Raw genomic sequence first — 23,564 nt, 5'->3', positions numbered from 1 at the left:
GTCTTTTGTGTCTCCTTGGTTAAGTTTATTTTCAATTTTCCTTTTCTTTTTAAAATACACTTATTTGTTTTATTATTTGCTTTTGGGTTGTTATTTGTTAAGTGTATAGAAATGTAACCTTTTTTTTTAGTGTATAGAATATGTTGATTTTGTATCTAACTTGCTGAGTTTATTGGCACTAACAGTTATTTTTGTGGACATCGCTAGTGGTTTCTACACACACACACAATTATTTTTAGAAACATTTTAACAGTATTCCATAAACAAATCCTCTCTTGTTTGTTCACGGGTCTTCTTATCCCTCAGCCCTTTCTCAGTTCCCCTGGGCTTCTTTCCAGCACTCACCTCTGTGCTCACTGGCACTTTCTTTGTGTCTGCTCATGCCATTCTCTCATTTCAGTGGCTCTGATATTTTATCATCACCTCAGGGCAATGTCTTCACTCTTTAGTGGAGCTTAGAAAGTTCTTCAAGATCTGACCTAGTTCTAGAAACTCTGAACTACTGTAGCTTTTGAACATTATTTGCTCATCTCAGGATCTTTGGACTGCTCCCTTGCCTGGTGTGTTTTGTCTCCCTACTTCTATCACTGACTCTCAGTGCCAGAAAGCCTTGGCATAGCTAGTTTAGGAGACCACAGTATTATGGTCCCTAGAGACCCTGTACTCATCCAATGTCATTTCCACACTTTTTTCTGTCTTATATATCTCCCTAAATAGACTATGTTTGTGCATGAAGGAGACTGTGGGCTGCCTATTAATGTATTCTTAGTTTAATTATGATCCTCCAAAAGGTATTGAGGTAGGTCACGTGACACGTAGATTTGGAGGAGCGCTACCTTTTTTGTAGCAAAAGGAGCAAGAACAAGATAGAACTCATGGAGCCGTGTAAGAGCAGATCTCCCATTATCATCTATTAAATGAAAATGATTACAATAGCTTCATATATTTTCTTTTTAAAAATACAATTGTTTATTTAATAAAAATAATAAGCATTCACAAGTAAAAACTAAACCCTATTATTTGATAATAATGTTTACTGAAAATTGACTATGCCCTTCTTCCTCTTGGGACCTGTGATGGAGTTGAAATAATGCAAGTAGCACTGCTTGCCTGCATATTCCTTAAGGTGAAGCAGCGTGGGAGAGAACAAAGGACTGAAAAGTTGCAACACACACTATACAGAGAGCACATGGGACTGAGAGGGTACAGTCAGTGCAGGCAAAAGGGAGTGAGGGGAAAAATAAAATGAAAGTGATTTGTCAGTGTCCGTGGTGAAGGCTGTCACATGTCTTGGGCTGGTTCACCAACCATAGACAAGACACTCTTGTGTTCCAGTAACTTCTCAAGGAAAAAAGCTTCTGAGGAGGTTAGACATCCGTTCTTTGAGACATCACTCATGGTGGGGATTGGAGCTTCAGGATGGGAAATCCTGCTGCACTGTGGTTTAGGGAGCTGCTCCTGCTGGCGAGGCGTGGTGCTGGCACTTTGAATGACTGTCTCATTGCTTTTACTAGGGATGCTGGAAGATGCCAGCAAATGGAAAATAGCAAATAACAGAAGGGCTGGAGTGCGTAGACCCTTCAAGGTGGTATACTTCTGTAATGACTTACATCAGTTGCAAGGAAAGCTTAAGAATGGGGACTTGATAGCTAGTGGGAAGCTAAAGGAAACTATCTTTTAAGAATATTTAGTTTACTTTTAGTTATGTGTAATGTGTAAGTGTGTATGTATGTGCATGTGAGCACTAGTGCCTGCAGAGTGGGGATTACAGGTAATTGCAAAACATCAATGTGGATTGTTGGAATAGGACTCTGGTCGTCTTCAGGAGCAGTGTTTGCAATTAACCACGGAGCCATCTCTTCAGCTTTCTGAGAGCTAAAAACAAGTTAAAATTACTTTGAAATCCTGTATTTCTCTCTCTAAAGAACAGGGCCTCATGTAGCCCACGGTATCCTTGGATTTACTATGTAACTAAGGATGGCTTTGAATTTATGATCCTCTTGATTTTGCCCAGAAAGCATTGGAATTTTAAGGGATGCTGCACTGTGTAGCTTCTGTAGTGTTGAGGATGGAACTCAGGGCTTTGTGCATGGGAGCAAAACTGTCTACCAGCTGAGCTGTATCAAGACCAAGACCTAATCATTCACAGTTTTAAAAATCAGGTAGAAAGTGTCTTCTACTTCCCTGCTTTGTGCACCAGGCTGTGTTCAGAGCTTTGAAGAGGGTGAATGCATGAGTCATGCTATGGCTGAGTTTTATGGAGTAGTGGTGGACATATTTCCCCATAAGAATATAAGCTCTGAGATTGCTGGATCATTCGTTCATAGCTATATTCTCAGGGCCAAAAGGGATGCTCTTTACATAATAGAATCCTGAGCTGGTTAATACTGCTTGTTAACCTGACAAGGCCTAGACTTGCTAGGAGACAACTTCTGGGAGTGTACCGGAGGGATTATCTAGATGAAGTTATTTGACATGGGTAGACTTTAACCTTTCGTGACACCATCCCATCGCATGGGACCCAGTAGTAAATAAAAATCAGCAAAGTGAACCGAATACCATTATTTACTGCTCTCTTCTTTTTCACTGTGGCTGCAATATGAGAAGCTGCCTCACACGCCCGCTGCCATGTTTTCCTCTCAACGCTTTGGACTGGAAGCTGCAACAAGCTCTCCATCCTTACGCTACTTCTTGTCACATATTTTTGTCACATGTGAAAAAGTAATAAAGAACTCAAGAAAGATTTATTGGGTGAAACCAATAATACTAATAATATGTTCATTCAAAAGATACAGTGAAAAACTGTGCAAAATAAACATAATTTAGCTCCAGAATATGTTGCCTGGAACTTAAGGTCCAAGAATATGAAAAAGGAAAAGAAAAAGAAAAAGAAAAAATGGACAGCCAGTTGTGGGTGCTGATTTGGAAATAAGATGAAGGATTATAATTTTGAGGATAGTCAGGGCTGCATAGTGAATGCAGGCCAACCCGAGCTAGAGAGTGAGATTGTGTGAATTGACTTCAAAATAAAACCAAAATTACCCTTATGCATTCCTCAATCCCAAAGAACATGGTGGATACCAGCTATCATCAATAAGGTCTGAGCATTCATATTACTGCAAAATTTACATTAGAAACCCTAAGCCACACATGATAGGATGGAGGTACGGCCTTTGGTCAGGTGATTAGCTCACAAGCATGGAACTCTCGTGAGTGGAAATTACCTTTGTAAAATAAGCCCAAATGAGGGTGATGAGATAGCTCAGCGAGTAAATGTGATTGCTGCCAAGAATGACAACCAAAGTTTGATTCCTGTGACCCACACACATGGTGAAAAGTGAGAACTAATCCAGCTAGTAGTCTCCTTACTAGCATTGTGGGACATGTGCCAATAGATGTATGCATGAGTGCGCGTGCGCGCACGCACGTACGCAGGTACGCACGCGCGTGCGCGCCCCCTCCCCACACTAAAGAGGCTGTGGAGGTTATTCACTGTGTGAGGACATGATGAGAAGGCATCATTTTCAACTTACAAGGCACAGAGTATAAAAGCACCTTTATCTTAAACTTTCCAAACACCAGAACTATATACACTTGCTTATTAGACAACTAATTTATGGTATTTGTGGTTTCAACTTTAACCATTAGAAATATTGTTTTCTGCAGATAGACCTACAGACAGTCAAGGACAGACAAGTGTCCTGGAGTGGAAATGAGGACTTGAGGTGTGAGTAGAACCTGAGAAAACTATAGTGGTGTGGAAAGATGTTGAGCAGGTGAGCCAAAAGAAGTTTCTATTGTGGAAGAAACTGGTCCAGGGTGTGGCATTTGTAGCGAGAGGGTTTAAAAGAGGAAGCCCAGCTCCAGAATCCCATCAGTGTCCACTTGATACACTGAGAGCCGCTGACTGGTGGCAGGGAAGAACCAGGTTGAACGGTTGACACGTTTCCACCCAGGGTCTACTGATTTCCACACATTTCCTGTCTACAAGAGTCTTGTTGCTCCTCTTCCAGAACGTAGGAAGTGGAGGCTATATCTACTCTGCCATGCCTGTGTAGGTAAGCATCAATGAGGGAACTGCTTTGCATTTTGTACATGGAGAAAGACAGAACATTGTACACAAAGACAGTTTTTTTTTTAGTAGCAAGTGGTGCATCTCAAGGAATATTAGCATACAACTTGATTCTTGCATAGAGAATTCAGACAAACTGCTTCTGTAGACTTAAATAATCCCAGGATGAAAGGTACTGTATAAATGCAAAGTGTTATTATTATTACCCAGTGGCAAGGAAGGGCATTTCAAAGAGTGTTTCAGTACAATACAATTTTATTTTGCACAGAGAGTTCAAGGGAGAAAGCTTTATTTTATAGACTTAAATAATATCGTTATGGAGCTACAGTAAAATAAATAATACAGATATGGTGTTAAAATAAATAATACAGTTAGGAGGCTTAAATAAATAATGGTGGAGAGAGAAGAGAAATTAAGAGTCCTGGGAGAAGGCAGGGGGAGATGCAATTTTGAATTATAAGTGGTAGAGAATTGAGGTCTACAGGGTCCTAAAATATTCACGATGCATCTACATTGACCAAAACACACATACACACACACACACACACACACACACACACACACACACACACACACAAAAGGAAAGTTCACAATCAAGGGGCTTATATAGCAGCATTTAATTTTTTTGTAGCCACATGGTTCCTCCACTGTTCTAATGTTTCTAAAGCTATATCAGAGCTTTCAGCAGAGGACTCAGGAATGACTTGCCCACTGTGTGCAAGGCTCTAGTTTTGATTCCCAGAACCACAAGGCAACAAACTAAAACTTTAGCTTAGAAATTAAAAGGCAATGATAGTCACCATGGTTGCGCTTTACAGACAACCATGCCTTTCTCTTTTCTTTAAACCTTTATTCCATAATCTGTCTCTACTTATTTGACCACTTATATAAACTAGGAGCTCATTTTCCATAAGCTCTCAGCTTCTGTTTTAAAAGCTATCCCATTTTCACTGTTTGCACACCACTGACCACAGCACTGTATGAGTCATCGTTCTTATACATGATCTACCATTTAAACGTGTGTGTGTGTGTGTGTGTGTGTGTGTGTGTGTGTGTGTGTGCATGTTAAGGTGTGTGTGTGTATGAAAGCCGTAGTGTCTTGTTCCTCCAGACATCAGACACCCCTTTTCCTTCTTACTTACTTTTTTTTTTTGCCTCAGGGATCCACCTCCCCAGTGCTGGGATTACATGTGTGTGTACTACAATGCCTGCTCTTATTTTTATTTTTTAACTTGGCTTCTGGGTATCAGACTCAGGCATTTATGCTATCAGGCAAGAATTTTAATGATCCATCCCCTCAGATTTTCTATTTCTTTTGGAGCCTAGATTCTCCTCTTTCTCCAGGGCCAGGATCAAATACTCCAGGACTGCCAAACCTCTTCTTCTGCTGTGAACATGAACAAGGTGACTGTTTAGACTTGAATATCAGAATCAGAATGAGTTAGGTCCCATTAGGAATGAGGACCACAGGAATCAGGCTTGTGAATCTGAGAGAGTCAGAACCATAGGGTTGAGGTTCATGGGGCCAGACATGGACCCAAAGCCCAGGTGGACAGGGTGGCTTTCTGGATCTTCTGTACTGTGGGAGGCGGAACTGGGTTAGAAAGCTGAAGAGTTGGGTATGTTTGGGACCATCTCTGGAGGACATAGAGGCTTCCTAGGGTCCATGTTGGCAGGCAATGTCAATATAGTGGAAAGTATCTGTCCCTGAACGTAGTCTAAGGCTGAAGATGAAGGACTGGGAGTCAATGGTGGATGTGAGCACAAGCCAGAGGCCTTTATGCACTCCAAAGATGGCAAATAGGAAACATCCTGGGATGGAGGGACTTCTTTAGGTATAAGGGCAATGTTTCGATCAGCACTATGAAATCCTTGATGGATTCTTTAGCCAGAGGTTTACTTCTTATTGTTGGCAAAGAACAACATCTTTTTCTGAACCTGAAGTGCAGTTCCCAGTTCCCAAAGTCACTATGATCTACCTGTAACAAAATGATTTGATCTTCAGTTTGGTCGGTACAACATGTTTCTGTTAACATGTTCATTTGGTTACTCACTATCTGTTTTATATGAATTTGTTTTATATGAAAACATGTTTCTGAGGCAAGCTATGAATGTGGCCTAACACAAAATCATAAAATCATTTAAAATATTATGAGATATTAAAATAATATTTTATTGATTTGACAGTTTTATATGATATATTTTGATCATATTCGCCCCCTCTTCCAATTTCTCTTAAATCTATCCCTACCCATGCAACTTTATGTTTCTGTCTGTCTGTCTGTCTGTCTGTCTGTCTGTCTGTCTGTCTCCCATCTCTCTTATAACCCAATGCTCAATTTGTATTGCATAAATACTCTTGGAAATGGGACCTGATCTGGAGCATTGTTGACCTAGTAGGGGGGTCACACTCTTAAGGAAAACTGACCCTCCTTCTCCTAGCAATTATCAAATACCAATAGTTCCTCAATAAAGGATGGAGATTCATGTTCACTTATCCTACTCCATGCTAGAATATAATTTGGCCTGAGCTTGCACAGGCCTTGTTCATGCTTTTACAGTTGCCATGTTTTGCAGTTGCCATGAGTGAGTTCATTCTTGCAACTGCTCTGCTGTATACAGAAATGTTTCCCTGTACTCATTCACTACCTCTAGCTCTTATGATTTCCCTGTCTCCTCTTTTGCAATTACCCCCAATCTTTGAGGGGAGGAGCATGATATAAAAGATGTCCCACTAATGCCTGATCTCTTCACTTATTCTCCACATATTGACTAGTTGTGTGTCTCTGTGCTAATTGTCATTTAACAAATGAAGAAGCTTCTTTTCTGAGAGATGCACTAATCTATGGGTATAGCAAAATGTCATCATTAGGAGTCATTTTAATATTAAGACTTTTTAGCAGAACCATAGTAGTACATTGTCCCCTAGGGCCTAAGGCCTATTTAGACACAGATTCTTGGCTTCAGTAATGGTATTAGCTATGGATTCTAAGTCATGAAGTAGGTTCTACATACAACAGAGAATTGGTTGATTGCTTCTATGACATTCATACGGTGAGCATATCTTGCTAGGCCAGCCATTACTGTAGCTCACAGGATTCACAGATGGGTAAGAGTGATGATTACTTTCTCCTTCCGTAGTGTTCATAGTGCCTTACAGAGCTTTAGACACCTTATATCACTGTGTGGAGTCTTCAGCAATTGGGTATTTCCATCAAGATCTGGAAGGTAGCCAAGAATAATGGCAATAGCCTGTAGTATTTGAGATGGGCACAACTCAAAAGGGTAACCCATTTCTGATATTGGGATTTTTATTTGTTATCATGAGGTGACTAGTTGGAGAGTTTTTTGAACCCTTTTTTGGTAATTTCATTTTAGGGTTCTTGAATGTGACCTTTGTAGATGACAATGTCTATGTTTGGACAGGCCTGATAGACTATTGCACTTGGTGGGGCATACCCAGGAGCTAATTATGAACCAGCTCTTTTGCCTCCTCCACCTTATACAGTGTGGCTTGGGTGCTGAGTAAAGAATATGGTTTTGAAGCGAGGCAAGAAAGTTGTGGTTAAGGGAGGAATTTAAAGAATTGTGAGAGCACCCCAGTTTTCTGTCTAAATGACACTATGACACTCTTCATAGCAAGTCTATGGTTGCTTCTTAGCATTGGATGTGTTGGAGAGCCCGACAAGGAGTGAATCCAGCAAGCTTTGGGGTCATTGTTTCCCCAAAGTCAAGATGAGGAGCCAGATGTGCTGTTATGTACTATGGAAGGGAAAGGAAAAAAAATCCCAAAATGAAGAAACAAAATAGAAAGGCTGGGAAAATATAAATAAAAAAGAGTGCAAAGTTTTATTGTCAACTGCTGCTGTCACCTCCTGGAACTACAGTCATATCTAAGAAATATGTGACATACTAATAGGAAGTAATTTACCCAAGGATGTTTTTGTGTCTGGAATTGCCTTCTCCTCTCGGCTGCGGGAACTTTGCAAGTGTATATGCATGAGAGCTGTATTGGTGTTTCAGAAACTTCCCAATTTGTACACAATGTGACTTTTATAAGGCCATTAAACTCATCCTGGGGAAAAGTGTTCTGGAAAGCAATGATACACGGGATCTCAAGGAGCCCTCAAACAGATAGAGATGGTAAAATGGTGACCGTACACTCTTGGTTAAAGTGACTTTGAGAGCCGTAGCCTTTTCAGGAAGCCACCTGCCAACCCAGGGCTTTCTCCTTTCTTTCTGCCCTTTGTGTGTCTATTGAGGCCTGGGTAGACCTTTACCAGTGTCATCTTTGGTCCAGAAGACACTGTTATTGCTTTTGGCTGTGGACACTCTGAGAGCAGAGGGTAGGACCCACGCATATATCCTGGCCCCAGGACTCAGCTCTCAGCCTAGGAACAACTAAAGAGCTGTGTTAGCCCCAGGGCACTGGTGATAAATCTCCATAGCCATCACAAGGAGGCCATGTTCACAGACAAGAGACACATAGGAGGACATTAAGCCCTTGTGAAACAGTAGAGACCACAGAGGCAAGAGAACAAGAAAGGAGTTAAAGGGAGAAAGAACATGAAGAGAGTGACAGGAAAGAGAATTGAAGATCCAGGAATGGGAGAAAGAGAAGCAGAAGAGAGTCATTAGGAAAGTGGAAAGAGAGGAGCAAATAAGAGCAGGTGTTGGGTGGAGTCTACGGAGGCGGGGTAGAGAGAGTGAAGTAGAGGCAAAGCCCAGAAATCTGTCTTATGAGGTTTCTCCCCTCAAGTGTCTTTGCTTGAGCATTCCTTAAATCCCAAGGAGGTAATCAGAACAGTGAAGGTGCATATACACCCACAGCACTGATGGCCAGATAGGGGGTTGCCAGGGTTGGTTTTTCCCTGGAGGAAGGCAGACAGCAGCTGACCATGTTGAATGATGTGTTAGGTCTTGTCACCACTGGGTTAAGCTGGAGGCTGAGAGCTGCTTTCTCTGTGACTGGAACAAATTAGGTAAGACTCCCTTTGTGTGGAGATGGTTCGAGTAGTGGGTGCATGGCTCTTCAATCCTATCACTCAATTGACACCAGTAAAGGGATCTTTGAGTCTTTACGAGGTGGTGGTTACATAGGAAAAGGAAATGGATTATGGGGCCTTTAATTTGAGCTCTGGCCTGTATATATCTCCTGTGTCCTAGCTTGGGAAAAAAAAAGGAAATGAGCCCTTTATCAATTTTTAATAAATTGAAATGACAAATAATCCATTTAATAAATTATTAACTGAGAAAATTACTGAAAACTGAAATATCAAACAATCGTGAGCAAATGCTCGAAGCAGCGTGTTTATTAATAACTCCCCCTGCTGTGGGAGAGTGCAGATGCTCTGGATTCCTCACAACCACTGGTTGACCCCATCTAGGCCCAGGGCTTTGGAGCCCTCAGGCTGGCCTTCCATAGGTGCATGCTCTGTGCAGGTATGTGTGTGTGTGTGTGTGTGTGTGTGTGTGTGTGTGTGTGTGTGTGTGTGTGTGTGTTAGGGTGGTGGGAAAAGGCAAAATAAACCTGCAGTCTACAGATCACATGGGTAAGAGCAACCTGCCTGGACATGGCACTTTGGCTGATCTGAAGAAGTTTCTAGATTCCACTGTATAGTGATGGAAGAGGGCCAGAGATATTCTTACTTTCAGGGATTAGTTCTCTAAGTTAAGTTCATGTTCTAGGGTTAAATTTCTTATGCATGTTTGAAAGAAGTTGGGGACTCCGTACTCCCAAACCATTGAGATTGAAAACATAAACTGAAAATATCTTTACTATATTTAACTTATGGAATGCCTTAGCAATACAGCCTATATCCAGTCCTCCTGAGATGCCATATTGCATTTATAGAATGGTACAGTTTGGTGCCCAGGTGTCAAGTATCTTGCTAGTTATCATCCCTGTTTTAGAGGTAAAGGAGAGAGGAGTCCCCAAAGTCAACGGATGGGATGATTTTTCTTGGGTTCATGGGGCTACCTTGAACCTGTGGCCTGCCTCTATGCTCAGCATTGCTTGAAAGAAGTTTTCTGCATATTGCTAGCTGGGAAGGAGATCCAAACTCAGTTCCATGAGTGCATATTTCTTCTGCACCACTATAAAGTGGAACTATGATGAGTTGACATGTCCTAAACTGGGGGTAATATGAATAGAAGTGCTGACGTAATTGGTGGCAATTAGGACCTGCAGAACCACTGCCCGTGGGAGGGCTGGTGGCCTACAAGCAACTGGCCTTGAATGTGGGAGGAGAGAAAGGATGCAGGAAGGTGCTGGTCAGGGAGGCTGAGCCTTGTGTATGGGAAGTGCTCAGCTTCTGCTAAGGCTGATGGCACCAAACACGTTTTTTTTTTCCACCATCTCCTTTTGCCTTCTCAGAACTCTTACATGTAGTCACCTAGATGTGTTCAGTGTGGCTGAGGTAGTACAGGAGGTGGCTGAGGAGGTCCTTCACCATGTTTTGGGACACAATCATGTCTGCATCACCTCTGTAAGTGATGGCAGGCACTGGCACCCTTAAATGCTTTGTTTTTCTAAAAGCAATCCAGCCCTGCCTTTGCTCTTTCCTAGATGTGGAAGCCTGGAAACACTTCTCCATTTCATCCCTGATGTGGGACTTGGGGAAGTCAGGTCAGCTGACCTTCTGGTGTCCTAGTTTCTTTATCTGTAAAATGGGGATAATAATAAACAGGGTAATTTGATGACTGGGATTGAAACAGTCCCAGTATATAAATACAATACGGCACTTTGGGATGCCAGGCTGGATGCTTGAAGTTGGTGCTGCAATGGGTATTTTTAGGAAGGAGGAAAGGGGGGGGGGCGATGGGTGGTTTATAAATGTTTGTTACATTAAAAAATGTGCGAGTTTCAATTGTGCGGAGCCCAGTATCATTTGTTTCTAGAAAAATTCACTGCTGTGGAAATGAATTGGTTTGCGCTGAGTATGCGATGGTTCAGAGAAAGGGATATTAACCCAATTTGCATTTCTTTGAACTGAAATAAATTATTGCCATGTTTGCATTAGTTGGGTCAACTGAACGTGATTGGGTACACTGCCTGTGGGGAGGGGCTGGCTTTGGGCTTGGAGGTTTGTGGCAGGGTCAATGTGTGCAGATTGGCAAGCACCTTCCAAACTTGATCATTAACCTTTGAATGACTGCATCATTTGGGGTCTGTCTGATGACAGCAGTGTAGCATACCCACTCTGTACAAGTGAATCACGTGCAGCTCAGGAGAGCTTGCTGTGGTCCAGGGGCTAAGTACCAACCCAAAGGAAGGCAATGGCCACAATTTGATGTCTTGTAGTTAAGCCACAGCATGGACTGGTTAGAGCCCAGTTTCTGAAGCCTCATCTGAGCTGTGCAAACCAAAACAGGACTTTTATTCTGAAGAGGAAGTCAGTCAAATCCACTTCACTTGTTAGCTGGGAACCAGGGCCTTTGAACAATTTGTGCCAGTATAAGACAGTCCCAGCTAGAAGAGGGAGCCGGAAGAGAGGCACAGCAGTATCATTGGAATTGACTTTGTGGGCTTGACTGGCAGCTCACAATCCCTTCTTCCATTGTTTTTCCATCCAGTGCCCTTAGAAATTGCATGGAGCATCTCTGCAATGCCAGTGTCTGGGCTCCCCGAAACCCAACCTTGGACCTTCTGTGAGTTTCCCTGGCTCTAAGGAGAAACTCAGCTGAAGTCAGCATGGGTGGTGGCAACATAAACCCTTTATTGCCAGAGGAATGAGGCACTGTGAGGCTATCTGACAGTGCTGTGGGGATGCAGGTAAATAATAGAAAGGGGAAATGGAAGCTGCATTAGCGACGTACAATGGTTTTCACCAGCTAGTTGGGCCCAACATACTTTAGCAATTCAAGACTCTGCTTGCTGATGGGGGTGTGAGAGACCAGGGACAAAGGCAATCTCCCTATCTCCCACCACCCAGGGCAGTGCGATCTCTGCTAATTACCAAGCAAAGAATCTTACTTAACAAGGTCCCCGTTTGAACACACATTTTATGGGAAAGAGGCAAACACTGGAAAAGAGGCTGAGAAGCTGACTTAGTTTAAAAATAATAATAACTCTGGGGAAAGTCCCCTTTGCATCATTCCTCTGCTTAAAACCCATTCACAGTGTTGCAGAGATTTCAGGTAAAACCCAATTCCCTTAATTTAGCACACAGCTCACTGCACCCTACTGGATCAGTAACACTGAGGTTATGGTATTTCCATATGTGTTATGCTTTCTCGATCTAAACCCAGTGGCTTTGAAGATTTTTCCTCCGTACTTTTCTTATTGATGTCAGGTCTTTTAGACAATTTTTTTGTAGGCTAGACAAGGCTCTAACCACTGTGATGACACCTATTATGTTGTTATAACTAGGAGCAGAGGCTGGTACTGACAGCCAGCCATTGGCCTCCTCAGGACAGAGCATTGGCCAATGCACTGTTGCACTAGGGCTGTGTATTCAGCCAGTCAGGAGGAACTTGAGAAATGCGTACCTTCTCACAGTAAGATGATTCTGTGGAAGAAATGGGGTCAGTCTTGTTGCTATGCCTCCCACCCAATCCATTGATTACCTTTATCACATAAAATATGGTTCATGTTTCGTAAGCCTCTGTCACCTGTAAGGGGAGCTCTCACTGTCTGCCTGATGGATTTTTTTTTTGAGGAGGAAATGAGTTAATGCACATAAAAAGTAGGGCCTGGTGCTCAGAAATGGCCCAGTGATTTTAGCTGTTATTATTCTTCATATGGGGGTTGAGAGTGACCAAGCCCTCTAAAGAAGAAATGAGTCTACTCAGTACATAGGACGACTATTGGCAACTATCTAGTACTTCCGGGATACAATCTCCAGAGCAGGGGTGGGCTGGCTGAGAATTTAGAAAATGAATCTGGGGGCTAGAGAGATGGCTCAGTGGTTAAGAGCACTGTCTGTTCTTTCAAAAGACCCAGGTTCAATTCCCAGCACCCACATGGCAGCTCTCAACTATCTGTAATTCCAGTACCAAGGGATCTAATGGCCTCAACCAATACAAATGAAGCAAATTAAATAAATTAGTTAAAAAAAAAAAAGGAAATGAATCCAGAGGAATTTCTTTTTTGTCCTTCAGGATATGCAAGGATAAAGATAGAACAAAGACCGAGGGAATGTCCAACCAATGCCTGGCCTAACCTGAGAGCCACCCCATTGGAGAGAGCCAACTCCTGACACTATTAAACTACATTTGCAGACAGGAGCCTAACATAACTGTCCTCTGAGAGGCTCCATCTAGTAGCAAATTGAAACAGATGCTGAGACTCACAGCCAAAAACACTGGGCAAAGTACATGAAGCCTTGTGGAAGAGCAGGGTAAGGATAGAAGGACCTGGTAGGGACAGGAGCTCCACAAAAAGACCAAACAGAGTCAACAATCCTAGGCCCAGGGGGGCTTATGGAGACTGAAGCACCAACCAAGGACCGTGCAAGAACCTACACATATGTACCCGTTGGGCAGCTTAGTCTTCATGTGGGTCCCCTAGTAAGGGAAGCAAGTGCTGTGTCTGACATGGACTCTGTTGCCTGTTTTTCTATCACGTCCTCCTGGTGGGGTTGCCTTTCCTGGCCCCAGTGGAAGAGAATATGTTCAGTCATGATGGTATTTGATGTGCTGGTATGGGTTGGTAGGGATTAGGGGCTCCCTTTCTTTCAGAAGTCAGGAAGGAGGGACAGGGGACAAGGGAGGGAGGGTAGGACCAGGAGGAGAGATGGGAGGGGGCTAGATTGGGATTTCAAGTGAACAAATAGAAAAACAGAAATATTTTTATATAACACATTCTAACATTTTATCAAGTCATCTTTTGGCTTTTAATACAAGGTATATGTCAGGAAAATAATACCTTTCTATTTAAGCTGCAATCCATTCTCAATAAATTTCATTAAGGATAAAAAAAGAAAATGAGTCAGATTTTGGGGGTCCCCTCAGGGCTCCACTCAGGCTTCTAGTGTCGTAAGATATCGGGTTGGAGCTGGGAAATGATGGTGACACAGGGAGGGAGGAAACTGCTAACAGAGCCTGTGCCAATGTCTGGCTTGGTCTTACTTAAGTTAGGGGATGGGAGCCATGCTGGGTAAATGAGGTGATGAATGTGTGAGTGCCCCGAAAACTGCAAAGTGCTGTTCAAATGAGAAGCATTATTGCACTCATCTATTTCTCTTCCTTGTGCTCCCAGGGATTTTTAATAAGAGTTTCTTTGGAAAGTCCTAGCTTGGCTTTCGATTAACTAAGGGGAAAGGCTGTGTGCAGTGGGTGAGTTGGGAGGCCTCCATGCCCTGAGCGTAGCAGAGGTTCTGGCTGGGAGAAAGGGACTTGTTGGCAGTAGGAACTGGGGTGTAAAAATGCATCTGCCTGCCATGGGGAGATGGACTCTCTTTGATGTGAAGTGTTTCCCAGCGTTAGAGGTCACCTTACCATTGCTCAAAATATTCTTAAGGGTCAGGATGGCCCCTTCGGAGGAGAAAGGGAGAATGTGGCTAGAAATGAGTTGGCTATCATAGGGACTGCCCTGAATTTCTGAGTCTATGCTTTTAACTGAAGATCTATCTGGCTTGGCCCAGGGCAGTGCAAGCCATTTCCAGATGCTTTACACAATGGATGCAGGGGTGTCGTGAGAAGAGGAGACATCTGACCTCTAACATCAGTGATTAGCCCCACAACCTGATTCATTCAATTGATTGGTTTCTGCCTGTGCCTGGCATGTCCTGGATCTCTTTCCCCACCTCACCGCCATGGCAACAAGTTCAACAGATAAGTATTTGAAAATGGGAAGTCCAACTTCAGCACGAGGCAGCTAGCATGGCAGAGAGGTCAAAGCACCAGGCCAATTCCCAGGCAAATGTCCCTCAATTTGCTGCTGAACTCAAGCTGATTGTGTGTATATTTTCTGGGGCAAAGGAGACTCACCTGAGAGTGAATCTTAGCTAGTGAGGTTTCAACTAAGGCGTGAGGTTGAAACCTTGGACCTCCGAATGGCTAAACACCAGGACACTGTATAGAACATTTAAGGTGAATTATCTGTATCGCAGACTCTTCTAGGGATTCACTGGTCATTATTCATAAGCAAAACTACTTAGCATGGAGCCAGGAGCATGGTCTTTCATCACTGGTGCACATCTAGCAGTAAGCACAATTTTTGTTACACAAACAAGGCCAATCACATTTGTTCTTTCCAAGCTCTTAGGAAGATAAAACACAAACAGGTTCTGTGTCCAATTGTCAGTTGATCCCACAGGGTTATTTCAACCCCCTTATTGCTCTATACAGATAAGTATGACTTAAAAAGTGTAACTGTCAAAATATTAGTGGTTATAAACTTCCCTGAGCTGAAGGTGGGCAAGAGAACTCAGATTCATTTTCATTAAACTAGATGTTTAACTCTTACTGTCTGAGTTAACTGTTTTGTCCAGGATTTATTGTGTTTCTATGAAGACTTCATTCATTCATTTCCTATCTGCCTTTGGCCTTTTCCAAAGATCATTCAGAAACTATACTTAGAAGTCAAACACGGCTGGGCGTAGAGGCACACGCCTGCAATCCTAGCACTCTGGGAGGGAGAGGTGTTCAGGTCTCTGTGAGTTTGAGGCCAGCCTACTCTACGAAGCCAGTGCAGGACAGCCAAGGCTACACAGAAAAATCCTGTCTCACCAACCAACCAACAAACAACAACAACAACAAAACCCCAAAAACAAAACAAAAACAAAAACAACAATAAAAACCACAAAAACAAACAAAAAGACCTTCAAAAAGACATTAGGGCCTGGTGAAATCATCTGTGAAAATTCTGAAATGGTGGATGCTTTTTTTTTTTTTCAATTTTAGACCAAATAAGGACTTCCAAGAGGACAGGCAAATATAGAGAGGTAACCAAGTTCTAGCGATGGCGTAGGTGTTCTGACTAGTGACCAGAAGCTTCTGCAGCATACAAAGTACTATTGACACGGCACTTCCCAGTCCTGATGTTTTCTTAAGGTGCCTTTCCATCTCTCTCTCTATCTTATGCACAAAGCAGAAAGCAGAGGAACACCTACTCTGCACACAGAGGGCAACATGACTACAGGCTTTTACTTTTAGTTTGATTATTATCCTGTCAAGAGCTTGGGCACCAAGGTGGTGATTTCAGATGGAGATGAAAAGACAGGCAGGACACAGGGCTTGTAGCCACACGCTACCTAGTGCAGGACCTTGCAGTGGTTCTCTGAGAGGTCAGAAAGGGTACACTGTGACCTAATTTGTTCATGCAATCATGTATTTGTTGTTTATGCCTTAGTTGCGTGGAAGACACCTAGTAGGTGCAAGGCTCAGCAGATACACAGTACATAAGACAGCCACGTCCTCCGCTTCATGGAACTGGGACGAGTGAGGTGGAGAGATAGAGGTAATACATAAGTCAACAGATAGCTAATATTTGTACAGACTTTACTACGTGTTGAGAGATGAATGGACTACCGCTGCCGCTGTGAATGACAATCACAAGGGAAAGCTGTATGCGGTTTGCCACACTCTTCCGCCACCACCAACTGCTCTCCTGATTGAAGAAAGTGGCCTTCCATTCTCTGTGACATATTGGTCAGTCGTGCCTACTGTCTACTCAGGAAGCCCTTCCCATAATTTCTCCCTTCTCTCTAACCTCTCTCACTATCTACAATTTATGTGTTAGCATTTGGTTATGTCACACAGTGTGTATATGACTCAGCTGAGGTCTGGAGGGGTGAACTACCCTTTTCTACCTGGCCAGCAGATGGAGGCTGCAAACCTCACCTCCTCAATCTCCCTCGCTGTCCTGGGCTTCTCTGATTCTCCCAGAGCAGGCTGCCGCAGTCCCTTCCCTTCCTTTTAAAATTTCCTTCTCATAGTCAGGGCTTCAATTAACATTTCTCTGTAGAATGACTGTATCAGGCAAAAGTTTGTGTGGGATCCAATAAAACGTCAGATGTTATTGAGCATACGTCAGGCGGAGCCCGCAGCCCAGTAAGTTATTATGTGTAAATGCTACAACTTTATTTTGAGGAGAATACATGTGTACTATCAAGCTGTTTTATGGATACGCACCATGATTGATTACAGCGTGTGGATCTGTCGCAACAAGATAAACTCAGATAGAATAATGTGTGAATATTTAGGCTTCAACAATTTGTTATCCAAACACAACTTTAGAAATGAGAATTCCTCCAATTTCACTGATTTCTCTCTTCCTTTCCCCAATAAAAACTGCTCCCAGAGTCCTGACTTGTGAGGCCAGGAGTTGTCCTACTGCTTGGCTCATTCTTCTGGTCACCCAGAGAAACTCATGTTTGTATCAAAGCAGCAGCGACAGTTGGGAGTTGGGCAGGAGTGAGTAGGTGTGTGTGTGTATGTGTGGTATGTGAGCGTGTGTGTATTTTGTGTGTATATGTGTGTGTTGTACGTGTGTATGTGCATGTGTATGTGTGTGGTGCATGTGTGTGTTGTATATGTGTATGTGTGTGTGGTGTGTATGTGTGTGTGTGGTGTGTATGTGTGTATATGTGTGCACGTGTGCGTGTGCGTGTATGTGTGTGTGTGTATGTGTGAGCTGAGACTTGTGGGCACGGTGGAGCTGAGCTTGCTTCCTTAGAGCAGTCTCTGTTTTAAGTTGGCAAACACTAAAGCCTGGAAAGCCTCTCCACAATTTGTTTAAGACATGCTATAGTTTGGGTAAAAATGGATTACATCAAGGGACCGGATGTTTTGTCAATCAGCCCCAAGAAACTTGTTGCTAAAAAATGAGTGTATGAAATTCATCAGCAATTTTTCTTTTTTTATTTAATTAATTTATTCAGATTACAACTCAATTGTTGTCCCATCACTTGTATCCTCCCATTCCTCCCTCCCTCCAGCTTTCACTCTATTCCCCTCCCCTATGCCTAAGACCAAGGGGGACCTCCTCACCTACTTTATGGTCATAGGCTATCAGGTCTCATCTTGGTAGTCTGCTTATTCTTTCTTTGAGTGCTGTCAGCCCTCCCCACCAAGAGGAGGTGGTCAAATATGGGGCACCAGAGTTCATGTCAGAATCAGTCCCAGTTCTCCACATAACTGTGGAGAATGTCCTGTCCAGTGGCTAGATCAGAGTAGGTGTTTGATGTTTACTACTTGTATTGTCTTTGTGCAATAGTTTGAGTAGACCCTCTTTGCCCCAATCCATCAATCACAATGTTCTTGTTGTAGGTTTCTAGGACCCTTTAGGTCTTTCTATTTTCCCATCTCCTATATTTCTCTTACCTAGAGTCCCAGTAGGATGTCCTCACATCTATCCCAGTCTCCTGGTAAGTGAAGACTTTCATGGGACATGCCTTTTGGGCTAGTGTCCAATTATAAGTGAGTATATACCATGTGAGTCTTTCTGCCTCTGGGTTAACTCACTTAGTATGATCATTTCTAGTTCCATCCATTTGTCCACAATTTTCGGCATTTCCTTGTTTTTAATACCTGAGCACTATTCCACAGTATACCTGGAAAAAGCCCAAAAGTCCCTCAGTTGAAGAATGGATAAATAAACTGTGGTTCATTTACACCAGCAAGTTTTCAAGGAATTATTTGTCTGTGAAACCAAGAGTTGCTTGGGTGACCCAAACAAGCTACAGCTCTCACCTTTTCTCTGAAGGCATTACTGAGTAACTGGGGACACTGTGACCTGCTCTGGCCTCCTAAGTGCTAAGGCCTTCCTTTTGATGAGTCACTTCTGTCCTCAGCTTTTATTTCCTCTCTGAATTATGAACTTATCTCTTATTATTACAACTCTTATCACATCTATGGAGAAGAACCATGGCTGAGGGGAAGGGAACTGAAGATTCAGAAAGAGAAGTTTTGCAATAACTTTGTGGCTTTGCCTTCTGCTGGTTATGTAACCTTCCTTGCATGACAATTTCACCATCTTAAAAGCAGAGATCATGTATCCTTTTCCAACCACCTTGCACCCTGGTGACCTGAAAATCAAACATGGGACTCAGCTTGCAAACTGAGCAATCCTAGTTAAAAAATAGTTATGCAGCCACTATTAATTTAGGTGCAAATATGGTCCTTTATTTTTTTCCTGATCAGTCACTTAAGACTCCAACTGCTTATACAATAAGAAAGTCCAACTCTGCACTCACACCCCATGTGCTTTCCTTCATTAGTCCTTGGGCATGGTGTCTGCTGCCTGTGCCATCTGTGGATCTTTGTCTAGAACAGTAGTTTTCAACCTGTGGCTTATGACCCCTTTAGAGGTCACATATCAGATATTCTGCATATAATATACATTACATAAATACATTACAACTCATAACAGTAGAAAAATTTTAGTTATGAAGTAGCAACAAAATAATTTTGTGGTTGAGGTTAGTATAGCATGAGGAACTGTATTAAAAGGTTACAGCACTAGGAAGGCTGAGAACTTGCCTAGAGGCTTTATGGAAATTGTATGGGTCTAGACCCCCTCCATAGTGTTGCTGGGCTTTCTTAGCCTTGGGTCCTCTTGCACACATGCTCACATTCCTGGTCACCATTTCCCACAGATCTTTTTCAAAATATCCTCTTGGAATTCCTTAGGTCCTAAGACTGAGTACATGTCATTGGCTCATACCCAATCTTGGAAAAATCTCTTTTAGATCCATAGTAGTCCTTTCTTGCTAGAGAACTTGAGGGTGTCTTGGGAACAATGACATAATTTCTGTACCTTAGGATGCTCTTTTATTATTAAATGGAAATGAAAAGTAGCATCATTTTACAGGGGTACTGCAAAATTTAGATGAGATGCTAGATGTAAGCTGTCCTTGGAAGAGTGTGAACTTGGGATAAGCCCTGGAGGTGTTGTTAGCTGTTTTCTGCCTTGATAGAAGAGTGACAGATAATGGTTAATGATCTATGTGCTTTCCTAATCTGAGATCTGAACTGCAGGGGTTATGATTCAGGGTATTTCCTCTTCAAAATGGACCTGGGCTCCTAATATAAGAAATACAATTTAGCTAAGTCCTTTTCCTCTGGAGACACTCAATGAATTTGACCTATTAAAACCAACAAGGGAAGAGCATGCCTATTATACAATACCAAATGGTCAGCCCTGAAAGTATACATACAAGTAACACTCTGTCTGTCTGTCTGTCCATCTATCTACTGTCCATCTATGTGTCTACACACACACAACCACACTCACACATTTAGATATATACAATCAATAACAAACAAACAAAAAAAGAGACCATAGTTTTGAAAGAGAATAAGGAAGGAGGAAAGAGAGGGGAATAATTTAATTGTATTAAAATCTCAAAAAGAAAAAAAGAAAATAATAAAAACCATCAAAAAAGATGCAAAGGGGGAATCCTGTACTAGTTTTTGTTGCACAACAAGTTGCTACAAAAATATTGTGGCTTAAAAGGACTATCAGTTAGTGGTCAGTTCAGCTGGGGTTTCCTCAGGTGTTTGATCAATTGGTAAATTTTCTGATGGCTTGTTGACTTAGGTGAAACATACAAATTTGGTCACTGGCAGTTGGCTAGCATGCACTAGTTTTTCTTCAGGAGAATTAACGTTCTTCAGACTGGGTTGGGATTACCTATTGTGCTGTCATGCTCTCTAAGATGTAGCCCAAGAGGTTACAAGATCTGCTGAGGTACAGCATAGAACTTTCAACGTCTTTGTGTCAACTCTATCCTTTGATTGGAGATGCCTTGGTGTTATCTGTGGTTAACTACAGTTTACAGCCATAGCTAAATCCTTTCTTCAATCCATTTGACTCTTTCTTGGTTTTTCCATTTGTATTGAGAGATACCACTGTATCACTTTTCTCTCTCACACTTTTTCAATTTAAAATTATATTTGTTTTTTTTACATAGACACTTATTATTATACCAAGTGGTCAGCCCTGAAAGTATACATACAAGTAACACTCTGTCTGTCTGTCCATTATGGTATACATATTATTACCTACAAATAAAATAAACTACATACAGCAAAAAGAACCATAAAACAATTAGGAATTATATAACTGTTATGTTCATAGTGTTTTGGCTCTTTGTATTTTGCAACCTTGAAGAAAACATCTTTCCTGCCTTGTTGAGTTTAAAATTCTGAATGAAAATCAATATCTATCATATCTCATCTCTACCAACTTTAAACATCTATCTAGACCTATAAACATCTTAACCCCTGAACAACTAATCTTAGTTATAAGACTAAGCTATCTGGTCTTCAACCCCATCAGAGACTTGAGAGGGAATAAAACGTAATTACCTGAGTAAACCAGAAGTGCAGGCTAGCAGCTTCCAGAATGAAAAGATGACAGAGACAGTTTGTTGCCTGAAGAGTCACCCAAACTATAATGGTGGAGAAACACCTTCAGCCTTCAGGCCAAGCATATATGACAAACATAAATATGAGACAGGAAAGGTTCATTGACAACAAGACAGGTTAACTCCTGGCAACACACAGCTTACCTCAAAAAAGATGATGATCATCAAAGAATCTCCTTATGGAGATACCTTCAAAGGCAGCAAACCAGCCACTGGGCAAAATGTCCTTGAATTCTGCCTAAAAATGGGCAAGCTTGGATGTTAGCAGAGTGGACAGCCAAACTCTGCCAAGCCAGTGTAAACAAGTTCTCTCTCACACTTTTATCTTAGTTTATATACCACCTCTTCATCAGGCACATGAGACTATAAAAATATCACTACATGATATTCAAGAGGGGTGAGGAGTAAAAGTATTTTGATGGTTTATAGCAGGGACTTTAGAGAAAGCACAAAAGTCCCCTCAAGTAATCAAAGTTCAGGCTAAGTATTTTTATTTGTTGATTGATTTATTCTGCAGTCCTGGGGACTTGAACTAAGGGTCTTATGCATTATAGGCAATGACTGTACCACTGAGCCATATCCCCAGGCCAAGGTTGAATCAATGAAGAATGTTCTTCAGTTTTGGGGCTGGAGCAGAGTACAAATGTAAAAAATGGAAATTTCAGAAGAAAAACACCTAGACAGTTCTCTGAGCCACAGTACAAGCCCCAAGACTCTCTAATTGTACTTACATTTACCCAAAGGGTAGAGCACAATCCTGACTACCTTATCTTGATTTCCATGATGAACCAGAACATCAAACAGGCTACTCTCAGCGAGAACACCTTTGGAAGACTATCTACAGACTTAAGCATGCATTCTCTTTATGTCTTCGATTGTACCTTCCTGATGAGACACTCTTTATCTGCCTCCTTCTCTGACTCCACTATAAAAGTAAAGGTTCTTTTCAGTATCAATTGGTGAGCAGACAAGGCATGTTTATACTTGTGACCCTGTGTTTTCTATATACCTGTGTGGTGCTTATATTTGTGTGTCAGTGTGGCAGGGTCTAGAGCCTCTGGCCCTGCGTTTGTGGGAATTTCTAGATAGCACTAATTGAACTGGAAAGATTTACTTTAAATGTGATTCCATGGGCTGGAATTGTGGACTGAATAAAATGGAAGAAGTAAGCCAAGCACCAGCATTTATTGTTATTTGCTTCTTTTTGACCTTTTAAAGACAGAGTTTCTCTGTATAGCCCAGGATGTCATGGAACTTATTTTGTAGATTAGGCTGACCTCACATTCAGAAATCTACCTGCCTCTGCCTTAGGAGTACTGGGATTAAAGGTGTACACCACCACTGCCTGGCTTATTCTTTCTTTCTTTCTTTTTTATTTAATTAATTTATTCAGATTATAACTCAATTGTTATCCCATCACTTGTATCCTCCTGTTCCTCCCTCCCTCCCACTTTCACCCTATTCTGTTCCCCTAGGTCTATGACCAAGGGGAGGTGGTCAAACATGGGCACCCAAGGTGTCATTAAGTAGAGAGTTGTTGAGTTTCCAGGTGTGTATAGGCTTTTTGTTATTTCTATTGTTGTTGAATCCATCCTTAGACCATGGTGACCTGATAGGATACAAAGTATTATTTCAATCTTTTTGTATCTGTTGAGGCTTGCTTTGTGACCTACTATGTGATCAATTTTGGAGAAGGTTCCATGGGGTGCTGAGAAGAAGGTATAATCCTTTGTGTTTGGGTGAAAAGTTCTGTAAATATCTGTTAATCCATTTGATTCATGACATTGGTTAATGATGTTATTTCTTGGCTTAGTTTCTGTTTCAATGACCTATCCTTTAGTGAAAGTGGGGCATTGAAGTCTCCCACTAGTAATATGTGGGGATCGATGTATGGTTTAAGCTTTGTTAACAGTTCTTTTACAAATATGGATGCCCTTGTATTTGGAGCATAGATGTTCAGAATTGTGATGTCATTTTGGTTGATTTTACCCTTGATGAGTATGAAGTGTCCTTCCTCATCCCTTTTTATTAATTTTAGTTGAAAGTCTATTTTATTAGGTATTAAAATGGCTACACCAGCTTGCTTCTTGTGACTGTTTCCTTGGAATATTGTCTATTCCTTGTGGGTGAGATGTGTTTCTTGAATGCAGAAGAATGTTGGATCTTGTTTATGCATC

General features: G+C 41.9%; 1 protein-coding gene across 17 annotated transcripts in view; it reads left to right on the top strand.

Moving 5' to 3' along the window:
- The window catches only part of LOC311596594 (uncharacterized protein), a 167,015-nt gene that overhangs the window by 37,728 nt on the left and 105,723 nt on the right, over positions 1-23,564 (top strand). For 7 of the 17 annotated variants that reach the window (XR_014778889.1, XR_014778890.1, XR_014778891.1 and 4 more), the window contains exons 3-4: positions 3,667-3,776; positions 22,131-22,346. The exons of 5 other annotated variants lie outside the window; for them this stretch is intronic. Coding sequence is in view for 3 of the 12 variants with exons in the window: in XM_084780203.1 (XP_084636329.1) it covers positions 1,515-1,585; positions 3,667-3,735 (140 nt within the window). In the remaining 9 variants the exon portion in view is untranslated. Of the gene's footprint in view, positions 1-1,514; positions 1,586-3,666; positions 3,777-5,398; positions 5,477-13,174; positions 13,414-14,658; positions 14,707-22,130; positions 22,347-23,564 lie in introns of those variants that run through there. 5 more of the 17 variants (XM_084780203.1, XM_084780201.1, XM_084780202.1 and 2 more) reach the window with 5 other exon arrangements.

This window comes from Acomys minous (genome assembly GCF_964271855.1).
Source record: "Acomys minous genome assembly, chromosome: 4".
Classification (NCBI taxonomy): Eukaryota; Metazoa; Chordata; class Mammalia; order Rodentia; family Muridae; genus Acomys; species Acomys minous.
Note: the sequence above shows the minus strand (reverse complement) of the source record. Positions and strands in the feature narration are given on the sequence as shown.